The sequence below is a fragment of the Sinohyriopsis cumingii genome, chromosome 10 (assembly GCF_028554795.1).
Source record: "Sinohyriopsis cumingii isolate HCF-2022 chromosome 10, ASM2855479v2, whole genome shotgun sequence".
Lineage (NCBI taxonomy): Eukaryota > Metazoa > Mollusca > Bivalvia > Unionida > Unionidae > Sinohyriopsis > Sinohyriopsis cumingii.
In genome coordinates, this window is record NC_142970.1 from 65,935,031 (window position 1) to 65,947,617 (window position 12,587).

The 12,587-nt window shown below is 33.2% G+C and overlaps 1 protein-coding gene across 3 annotated transcripts in view; it reads left to right on the plus strand.

The window, feature by feature from the left end:
- Nucleotides 1-12,587, plus strand: part of LOC149790299 (ras-related protein Rab-5C-like) — a 65,329-nt gene that overhangs the window by 21,621 nt on the left and 31,121 nt on the right. For all 3 annotated transcript variants that reach the window (XM_089972342.1, XM_089972341.1, XM_089972339.1), the window contains exons 3-5: nucleotides 4,772-4,923; nucleotides 5,499-5,615; nucleotides 7,861-7,954. In XM_089972342.1, coding sequence (XP_089828468.1) covers nucleotides 4,772-4,923; nucleotides 5,499-5,615; nucleotides 7,861-7,954 — 363 coding nt within the window. The remainder of the gene's footprint in view (nucleotides 1-4,771; nucleotides 4,924-5,498; nucleotides 5,616-7,860; nucleotides 7,955-12,587) is intronic.

Sequence of the window (12,587 nt, forward strand, 5' to 3'; positions counted from 1 at the left end):
ATTACACAGAGATAGGGGCCTAAATATTTATTGGTTTAATATTACACAGAGATAGGGGCCTAACATGTATTGGTTTAATATTACACAGAGATAGGGGCCTAACATGTATTGGTCTAATATTACACAGAGATAGGGGCCTAACATGTATTGGTCTAATATTACACAGAGATAGGGGCCTAAATATTTATTGGTTTAATATTACACAGAGATAGGGGCCTAAATATTTATTGGTTTAATATTACACAGAGATAGGGGCCTAACATGTATTGGTCTAATATTACACAGAGATAGGGGCCTAAATATTTATTGGTTTAATATTACACAGAGATAGGGGCCTAAATATTTATTGGTTTAATATTACACAGAGATAGGGGCCTAACATGTATTGGTCTAATATTACACAGAGATAGGGGCCTAACATGTATTGGTCTAATATTACACAGAGATAGTGGCCTAACATGTATTGGTCTAATATTACACAGAGATAGGGGCCTAACATGTATTGGTCTAATATTACACAGAGATAGGGGCCTAAACATTGATTGATCTAATATTACACAGAGATAGGGGCCTAACATGTATTGGTCTAATATTACACAGAGATAGGGGCCTAAATATTTATTGGTTTAATATTACACAGAGATAGGGGCCTAAATATTTATTGGTTTAATATTACACAGAGATAGGGGCCTAACATGTATTGGTCTAATATTACACAGAGATAGGGGCCTAAATATTTATTGGTTTAATATTACACAGAGATAGGGGCCTAAATATTTATTGGTTTAATATTACACAGAGATAGGGGCCTAACATGTATTGGTCTAATATTACACAGATATAGGGGCCTAAATATTTATTGGTTTAATATTACACAGAGATAGGGGCCTAACATGTATTGGTCTAATATTACACAGAGATAGTGGCCTAACATGTATTGGTCTAATATTACACAGAGATAGGGGCCTAACATGTATTGGTCTAATATTACACAGAGATAGGGGCCTAAACATTTATTGATCTAATATTACACAGAGATAGGGGCCTAACATGTATTGGTCTAATATTACACAGAGATAGGGGCCTAAATATTTATTGGTTTAATATTACACAGAGATAGGGGCCTAAATATTTATTGGTTTAATATTACACAGAGATAGGGGCCTAACATGTATTGGTCTAATATTACACAGAGATAGGGGCCTAACATGTATTGGTCTAATATTACACAGAGATAGGGGCCTAAACATTTATTGGTCTAATATTACACACAAAAAGTGAAAATATAATTTATCTCATGCCATGCAGAGTATGTGCTCTGCAGTATCCTGGTGAGAGACGTATACATATAATAAGAGAATGAACCGCCACATATCTGATTCGACGATTGCAAGTTTGGAAAGACGCACGATAGTAGAACATTTCTTACTCACAGGACACAACTTTAGTGATATTGTTTCAGCTCAAATAACCAAGCGCCTCAACTGGAATCCAGAAGCTAAGAATGAAAAAAAAATCTACTCATGTAGTAAGGACACTAAACCCAGAGGATTAAACGAGGAGGAAATCATCACCACCATGAACATACATTTTTAATCTTCCTCCACCTCGTCAGTTTTATCATATTTTCATCATCATCATCATCATCATCATCATCATCATCATTTTCTGCTCACTTAATCTGTACAATAAGTTACTTATATATCTGATTAATTTCTTTCTTTCTACGTTTGATTAAAGCCTTTAAATCGGTTATTTGTATAACTGCATCAAGACTATGCTACTTGTGTTAATCACTAACTTGGACAACACATGCGCACATTGGCCTTAGGTTATGCTGAACTGGTTGGATTTCAGTGAATTTCTTGATGAAGCAAACAGGTTACACATGTTCACTATGTTATTCTAGGGAATCAGAAAGCACTTATTCTTCTTTATACGTTCTATCACTGATTTCTACTGAATACAATATTGTTGAATAGTCAGCTGAACTCCAGGAGCAAGAAGAGAACAAAAATATGAATGATATCATTGGGCAATGCAATCGGGTACAGCACTAGCTGATTTGCTCATTTAGTTTTGCAATATATTGAAATGATGACAAAAGATGCACTACTTGATGACTTTGTTTCGTTTCCAGTTGGAAAATTAAGGATAACTATGCATTAGTCTTACATTTGCCTCTTTGTGTTTCGTTCCAGAACACGTATTGTCCTAAACGATATAGTCTAAGTGAAGAATAATCCCATAGTGACAAATGTAAGGTTGAAATACACGGAATATCTCACTATATCCGCAATAAGACAAAGGATCTTAGATATGTTGAACCATTTGGAATACATTTTACAAACGCATGTAAATATTTCTTTCATTGGATAAGATTATGCGAGTTCAATCAATGGTAGGAAGAGTTTAAATAATTAAAAATAAAAATAAAAATGAAAAGGAATGTGGCCATTTATCGCAAAAATCTCCACACAACTTTTTGATGCTGGAGTATGATGACCCCAGGAAGATTAAAATGGTAGTTTGATGCGTTAGAAATGGTATATTGCCGAACGTATGGATTCAGTAACACGTGTTTCAATTGCCGTGCGATTCCTAGAGCAGGAATGTCAATATATGCCTTGTAAGTTAGGTGTTGAAGCCCATCAACTTAGATGAAAATAACCAACTCTGTGGGCTGTATTTACACTTTTGCAAGTGAAGAAAACAAACTAGGTCCATAGGCTGTACTTACACTGTAGTATGTGGAAGAACCGAGCGAAATCAATGGGCTATATATACACCATATTGGTGAAGAAAACACATTAAGGTAACAGCCGTGGAATCCAAATGCGTTGAGTTCCAAATAAATCCCCATTTGAAACTTTATAACAAATGGATTTGAACAGAAGATGCATTTCTAAGAATGAATTTGGGCTGACTTCGGAAAGAAGAGCGATATAGTTCTCATTATTGCAAATCTTGAAATTCGCACAGAAAACGTTTTGCTTAATTATATGACTGCATGAAGTTATAGGTTATTAATGTGTAATTGTTGCCAAATTATCCGGAAACGCGTTCACAATGAATTTTCTCATTTATATTACCAAATACATAATTATACTGATTCAGTCTTTTATATATGTTTTCTTCATTTTTGTACAGTTTTAAAAGAAATGAAATACAGAGATTTATTTATTTGTTCAAAAATGTACAGATGGAATCTTACACATGCTAGGCACAAACTTGGACAAAACAAATCAACATAGGCTAATTTGCCTTTTCTAATAGTTAAAATTTAAAGGAAGATTGAATTTGTTGTGCAAGTAACCTGTCCAAAAGAGACAAAAATCACACCTGTTTGATTTGACATCCTATATAAACACTAAGAGAATCGATTCCACAAACAAACATTGAGTTGTATGTTTATAATATAATACTAATGTATACTGGATTACCATAATTTAAATAATTTACTGGTTCTGCATCACTAGCTTTATTTTGGGAAAATGTCCGAACTGCTGTCGAGTACACTACTTTACAAATGCACCAATGTTTTTACAACATGGCCGTGCCCCATGTTCTAAAAAAAACCCCAACTATATCGTCTTAACATTGATATCACTGCAACGAATCGGATAACCATTTTGTCGTCTAATAATGTCCAGTGAGTTTATGCAAGCCTCAGATCACATGATTACCATATTTTTCTAAAAGCAAGATATCGAATCTGCGGTAGCAAATAATAGGCAAAAGAAGGAGGGTGCTAATGTTGTTGTTTTCTGGTGTCTTTCGCATTAGACAGGCGGTGACTTAAAACCTTTATTGTACACTACTTATTAATTTTCGTTGTAACACCTGGTTTTGTTTAATCAGTCTGGGTCGACATCTACGTTAATGCTCAATTTGGTGTTTCCATTCTCATCGACAATCCTGGCGCCACCCACAGTCACAAGTGATTGTGTAGGAATTGTTATAATTATCTCAGACAAGTTTCCGTTGTTGAAGGGCGCAGATGACAGATTGAGAGTCGTTGGAGTAGCATCCAGTTTGCAAATTGATTTACAATTTGTGTAGCATTTACATCAAAATCCTAACATTAGGACAAGTATATGCCATCGTAGAAAATATTTTTTCGGTATTAACCCTGATATCCGAGTAATGCTCATTGCATAAACTGGAATCCACATGGCGTATGTTTATCGATTGTTTCACACAGTCATCTAATATAAACTAGAAATTAAATGTATGTTAATATTGAAAAAATTAAAACAAATCCCGATCGTTAATTATAAGAATAGCGATACCATAGCACTCCAGTATAATTGGATAAATTAGCATAGTGATACCTCAAGACATAACGCCATAACGAATATAACGCAACCATGTTTAGTACTTTCAGAAAAATACCAAATCTGTTCTTTACTTTTGCTCCTTTCCGTGTCAGTCGTATGTTTCCTTTTATTTAACCATGTTCGTATTTTGCGTCGACTGTTTATATATATATATATATATATATATATATATATGTGTGTGTGTGTGTGTGTGTGTATCCATCCCATATATATATATATATATATATATATATATATATATATATATATATATATATATATATATATATATATATATATATATATATATGTATATATATATATATATATATATATATATATATATATATATATATATATATATATATATATATATATATATATATTCTAAGACAATCACAATTCTGATAATACTATAAACTAATAGTTTTGATTCTTGTCTATTCTTATAGCTAGCTTTCTGTGTAAGGCGGTAGAGATGCAAGACTACACCATAATATTTCAGATCTGGGACACGGCAGGGCAGGAACGTTACAGAAGCCTTGTTTCCATGTACCTCCGTGACGCTAAGGCGGCGCTTCTTGTGTATGACGTCACTGATTTAGTGAGCATTAATTGTAAATCTATCCATCTATTTATATATGTGTCTATCTCTCTTTCGGTTTGTCGTAGACTGCGGAAGCGGCTTGGCTCTTAACAATGTTTAGAACGACGCTTTGACTATTATAATCACACATTATATAAATTTCTAGAATCTAGCACAAGCATTATATTGTTGTCATTATTAGTATGAAAATTTTAATGGCGGATATCTTCAGTCATGCGAATTAAACAAACGCCACGACCACTACGACCAAACTTATCCCAAACAACTTCCACCACCATCTTATCCATAGTATTACCTTCCTTTCCATATATATTGTTTCTTTTTCTTCATTTTCATATTGACTGCGTTATCATTGGATTATTACGGAATCGCTACTATTGACCGCTCCTACTCTTGTTCCTATCACCGTAATGGTTGACTATATTAGCAGATTTTCATACAGAAAAGATCGTCAGTGATCTTGTCATGTTTGTCTTGTTTTTCTTCGATTACAATATGATCTAAACACAGCAGTTTTCATCTGTAAATGGTGCTACTATTAATCTAATATTACTTTATTATTATTGTTACAGAACAGTTATATAAACGTTAGTGAGTGGCTGAAACAATTGCGAACGTATTCTCCCGAGGATATTAAGATAATATTAGTTGCCGCAAAATGTGACTTGTCATCAGCTGTTCATCCTTCAGTAAGTATACAGTCATGTATAAAATTCAGACCGTTTAAATCTCAGACGGAATTGCGAAGTTTCAAACGGACATGAATGCATGCATATATACATACATACATGCATACACATATACAAACTGACATTGATGGATACATAAACAAAACAGGCATAATGATATACAGATAATTACATACACAAACATATATTGAAAAATTGATGGATACATAATCAGATAAATCGATATATAGATGGATGCACATATAGACATATGTTGATATATAGATTGTCTTCACATTTAGACAGGTATATTAATAAACAGATTGATACACATACAGACATACATCTTGATATATACACGGATACACATATAGACATACTGAGATATAGATGGATACAGATTCAGACACTTTGATATACAGATGGATTGACATGCATACATTAATATAGATAAATACTGATACAAACACACACACACACACATATCTATCTATCTATCTATCTATCTATCTATCTATCTATATATATATATATATATATATATACTATGATTAAGTGGTTTCAAATTAAAGCACCTTTGAAATACATACATAATAGATACATGCATAAAACGTACAGCATGCACGCATGCATCCATCAAAAGATCCATCCATCCATCAGTCAATCCATCCATCTATCTATCCATCCAGACATACATTCGTTCCTATATACATACAGACATACAGACACATACATACATACATACCTACATACCATCATACCATCATACATACATACATACATACATTCATGCGTGCGTGCGTACGTGCGTGCGTGCATGCAAATATACATACATACATACATACATACATACATACATACATACATACCATGATACATGCATACATACATACATGCATGCATACATACTTACATATATATATATATATATATATATATATATATATATATATATATATATATATATATATATATATATATATATTTAAATGTTTAGGCTCTTAGAAAAGGTGACAAGAAAAAAGTAAAGACATCAAGCTTTGTAAAATTTAGCAAATAATTTATTTCCCTGGAAAAGCAAGTTAATAATGAGAAAAAGAACTTACGGTTTTACGAATCAAATCCAAAAATAATCCAAGAATTTAAAAATATAAGTCCTAATAATAAAATGTTCTAATGAAACTGAGTTCGAATCCCGATGAAATCCAAAATAGAAGGCGATGACGTATGCAAGGGTCAGTGTATTATTGATGTGTCAACAGTTCTTTGTTTAATTACAGAAAATAACATTCCAGTGTTTGAATTCAGTAAATTTCGATAACTGTCATTGTCCAAGAATTAGTTTGGAGAACACGCATTTTCACGGAAAAGTAAGATCTCAGAATTCAACAAAATTGAAGAAAAAATTAAACTCAGATTGGTCACAAACAAACACTCTGACGTATCAAGGGTTTAGCCAAGAATAAAATTTTTTCTCAGTACAGCAATATTAAATCTGGCTACTGCGCAAAACAGATGCCCGGATGTGGGTCACTCTTCCGGTAAGACCAGAGTTTGAAAGAATTGCTACATGTTATTTGTCACGTACTTCAAGTACGGCCTCAATTTCACTTTATTAAACTACTCTAATAAAGAATAATTTGTTTTTTAAAAAGTTGATTACATGAACGCATACTGATTATGAATCAAGGTCTGGAACTAGGTCAGCTTTAGATACAAAGTTTCAGTTATTAGTGTTACGAAAAACTGAACATTTTTTCTGGAAAATGAATTTCTCGAAAATGTCAAATCTAGTAAATATAATTACATTACACTAGCTTGTAATGGAATAATTTTTTTTTCTTTAAACTAACAAACAAATAAATAAATTAAATCAAACATACATAACAAGTTATAAATTTAATTTATAACACATTCAGACTAATTTTAATGAGATAAGTTCATGAACTGGCGATGCTGGTTGGTTTTCATGAATAATGCATTTTTCACTGGATTCAGATATACACATGTCACCAAACTGAATTTCATGAATTGCGTGTTTTATTCAACATGTATTTTATAATTATGCCATTATAGCATCATAACCTAGAACTCTTAATCTTAAGTGGACAGATCAAAAGTTAACTTCCAGGATGGACCATACTATGGTAGTTTTCTTGTAAATATAACATGTAATACTGAGTAAGAAAAAACGGTGAAGGTTATGTATGTATTTTGTAAAGAAAGATACAAACGCCGTACAAATAAAGATCTATTCTTTTAACAGACAGCTAATGAATACGCAAGGAAGAACGAAATGGTATTCATGGAAACCTCTTCTAAGACAGGCTTAAATGTCGACAAGCTGTTTACAACGCTCGGTAAGTATTTGTTAATATGTATGGTTCCTTTCCACGTCTCATAGATCAATGCATCTTCCAATTACCCTCTTTTTATATAATTTATTGATTGTTTGTTTGGTCCCTTGACATTTATGCTTCACAAATTGGTGTATATGGCATAAAAGAAATTTAAAAATAGACCATCGTGCATTGCTTGCACGTGGATCACTTTGGTCTATATATTATTGACTTTCAATTTCAGATAACAGAAACAAGTGGTCGAAATATTTTAAAAAGTCAGAATTTAACCTCAGTTAGGTATCTGTTACATTGTAGCATATGTTTTCCTACATGGTTTAAAAAGAAAGATGCTTTTAGTAATATTTGAGAAAACGGATTACCTTGAAATAAAACTTTTCTTTCAGTAGCAACGTTCGATTCAAAGCATATTTATTGAAGTGAGTTTTGATGCCTTAAATGATTCACGTAAATGACATATCTCATTAAAAACACTGAAACATTTGCCATGGATGATTTTCTTGTGTCTCCGATTCAAATTTCCTAAAAGGTCAAAGGCTTGCACAGGTCGTTGTGATTGGACGGCATATAAAGCCGTTGCGAAAACGCCCAAAGGATTCTGCGTGAACCAGATGTAGATAGGCGACTAGATTAGTCATATCGTTGCAACGGTGGATCTAGTATACAAGAACCTATCAGGACATCTAATTCTAAATATCAATAACTATATCTCCTAAACGCCTCCATATAGAAAGCCCCTCCCCCCTCCAATAAACCCAAGAAACAAAATCAAAACAGAAATACACCCAGGTAATTTCATTACAGTACACACTGGTGCTCTCTGGTACATTGATATGCTGAACCAATACTAGTTTCGTTGTGCTCAGAATACCTGGAGACAAATATTCTATCTTCATTTGTACATAAAATGAAGACAGTTAACAAAGCACAAGATTGTTTTCCTCTGACACAACATAATGTCACAAACCTACATTATATTAAATTTATCAGTTTAGACAGGTGACATTAATACCTAATGAATAAAAGTAGCAATATATGCATCAAAAGTTACCTTGCTAAATGTTTTTGATGGAATGAAAATGTTGTGAAAGATATTTGTGCTACAAAAAAGATACAAGAGAATACAAATTCCGCTATCTAATTTCACTTAAAGAATATATTACAATACTTTGTTACAGATGTTGATGTATTGTTGCATTCAGTAGTGTTAACGTCGAGATAGGCTCCAAGAACCCTGATACCAAGTTGATTCGAGAAGAAATAAAATACGTATTTTGTATGTGAATAAATAAACAGATTTGTCTTCAGCTATATTTACAAACTAATTTGAAGAGCTCGTAAACATCGTAGGCTAATCTTGAAGGATGCAATCAAAACAGAGAACAAAATTATACTTACACAAGTGCTTTAAGTGATGAAATATCGAAACGTGCGATAGGTCTGAAACCGTTCACACATGGGAAAAGATTAAAACTCACAGTGTAAATTGTTGAAAATACATTATTCCTTTCAGACATTTGTCCAATTGAATGTTAATAACAATTTAACGACTATTTATGAAGCACAGAGTATTATATGGATGTTTTATACAGCTTCAAACGACCGATGTTGGAAAAGCCATAGTTGCGTGGAAGAGGAGAAAGCAATGGACTCACCTTAGGTCGACATTTTAGTAGAGGACATATATCAGTCTTGAATGCATCGTTACTATGATCCTGAAATTCTAGTTGCTGGCGTAAATATCATTTATCGGTGTTAGAAAACCAAAATGGAAGCATATAATTAAAAAAAACTAATTTAAAGAATGGTTAACCAAAAATTCCAGTTACATATTACGCACGTGAGAAAAAAATAGTTTTAGACAAAAGAGTATGTTATTCCCCTGAATGTCATGTGACAGAAGATATTGACGACATGCAGAAAAATACAATGATGGAAATAAATAATTGCTTACACACACATTCCTCCACACACACACACACACACACACACACACACACAAAAGGAGAGAGAACTACACATATACACCAAACAGAACGTACTAGTACTGAATTACATGAAAATACTTGATAAGGCTCGGCAGAAATTACCATTAAATGCAAAGACAAGTAATATTATCATACAGGATAGATAATTTTTATTCACACTCTACGGAGATTTGAAACCAGGTCCACCGATAAATGACACCCATCGCCTTGCTGGCATGCTTCAGTCCCTATACCATCACAACTATGCACAGATCAACAAAAATGGCTGCTACAAAGTCGGTAGTATATGCATTCGTGCGTAGCAGACACTCGCGTGTCGACCTAGTAATTAAATGAGTGGCGATTCTGTTGCAACCCTTTTTATCCATTTTATTTAATAAATATGTCTTTACTAGTATTATATATTTTAGTCGATACTAACATACACTTTACTTACTTCAATTTTAATGATACATAAAAAATCCTGACATTCTAAGAAGACTTAATTGGAATCCAAATATATGACGAAACATATCAAAATTGACCAACGGACCATCTTCATTTACAAAGTCATTTATGTAGAAGATTCCTTTCTCAGTCCATTTGTTTGTAGATTACATTATGTTTTGCAATAATGATATTATATGAATACTCATACATATTTGCCTTTGATGGAATTATTCTTTGTTTTCAACATATAACCTAATATCCAATCTTATTTATTCGAAGACATATATTATTAATACTATACGTGTATGCACTTGTGAAAGAAATTGTATTCCATTTTGGATTTGTGTTGTTTCCTTGCTTGGGAGAAGAGAAAGTAAATTGTTTTTACATTGAAGACCAAGATTAATCATTCTTCTGATTTTCATGTTTGCTCCTGCCAGTTCGTAAGTCATGTATAGACTAATGCATTATTTTTACAAGCCATGTTTTATGTCGAACATGCCGCAGGCTAGAGTTAATCTCTTACGATTTATTTACAACAGTTTGATCCAAGTTTTCAAGTCTTCTCGAAAATTTTAAAAGATTAGATAATTTATCAGTGAAAATCCAAGAAACATAATCAAGAGCATTAACATGGTAAGATAAGTCCATAGATGTTATATGTTTTTGTTGAAAACATGCGGTCATATAGGGTGCGAATACTTTTCGCCAATGTATTTAACTTAATGAAACCAGTTTGATAATGTTTAACAACTTCTCATCAAGAACATCCTTTAGTCTAGTTGCAGTGCATGTTGATGCAAATATTTAGCCACAATAAGTGAAGAGATGGTTCTCCTGTTCCCCAAATACTGTTTTGGCTTATCACCTCTAGGAACATAAGTTAGTACGCCATTCTTATGGTTTGAAGATAGCACTCTAGCATTGTATGTCAAATTAATTGACCTTACATAGTATGGACAATTATCCGTCCAAAAGGACTTCCGAAACAGGAGAAACATCACAATAAACAACACCAAGAAGAACAAAACAGTAAAAAGAAAACAAGCAGAAATAGTAAGACAAAAACCTCAGATGTAAATGCATCGGATCTTGGGCTTTTATTATCTGGAATATACTATAGGCTTATATTCGTTTATAGGGCCATTCAAAGATTCGATTTGAGCAGTCATGTTTAGAAATATCCCCCCAAAAGAGGAGAGGGTTATATCAAGTGAAACCACCTGATAATGTATTGTTCTGATAGTCTAATTCTGATTCATTCAGAGGTATTGACTCACTATCAGGATATATTCCATCCGAGTTTGATGAATTAGCAATCATTTAATTATGTTATATCCTACAAATGACACGTTTTCCTATTTCAATCCATTTTGTTATTGATCTTGCTATTGTATCTTTCATTGCTTATTGTACATTTGTATACAGATTTCTTCTTCTATTTGCCCTCTATCAATTGAGATTTATTAGTTTCAGTTTTGGCTGCAAATAAGTATTTCATGAATAAGCCGCGTTTTTAAGTGATCTTTTATTTTCTAAATGACCGCTCCGGTGGCCAAGTGGTTAGAGCGTCCGCCTCGGATGCGGGAGGTCGTGGGTTTCATCCCCGGCCGAGTCATACCAAAGACTTACAAAGACTTACAAAAATGGTACTAACAGTTGCCACGCTTGGCGCTCAGCATTAAGAGGTTATTGTTAGGACTGGTCGGCCTGGTGTCAGGATAATGTGACTGGGTGGGACATCATGCTACATGTCTGCGGCATGATGCCCAGTGCTAGACATCACTAAAAACTGCCACATTGCAGACGTCGTAGCGATATGACTAAAAAATTGCTAAAAGCTACGTTCAAAATCCAAATCACATCGCATCACACATTTTCTAAATGATCAACAAAATGCTTTGCAACCTATCTTCAAATGGTTTTGATTGGACATAAAAGTGATAATTGATACTAAGACCATCTAGAGAAGTCGGAAGTTGATCAAACATGGATGTTATTTGGAGGTAATATTTTGGCGTTTGCAGTGATAACTTGTATATTTAACCAATGAAATGTAATCTGCATCATTTTATTATGAATGCTTGAATTTCCGAAAATTGTGTGTTTGTCGGTGCTGCAGAAAACTCCAAACAATTTCAGTTATGTTGTCAGGTCATGTGACACGTTTTCCGCTAGTGATTAAAGATTGTTTAAAGTAAGAAAAAAGCATGTCT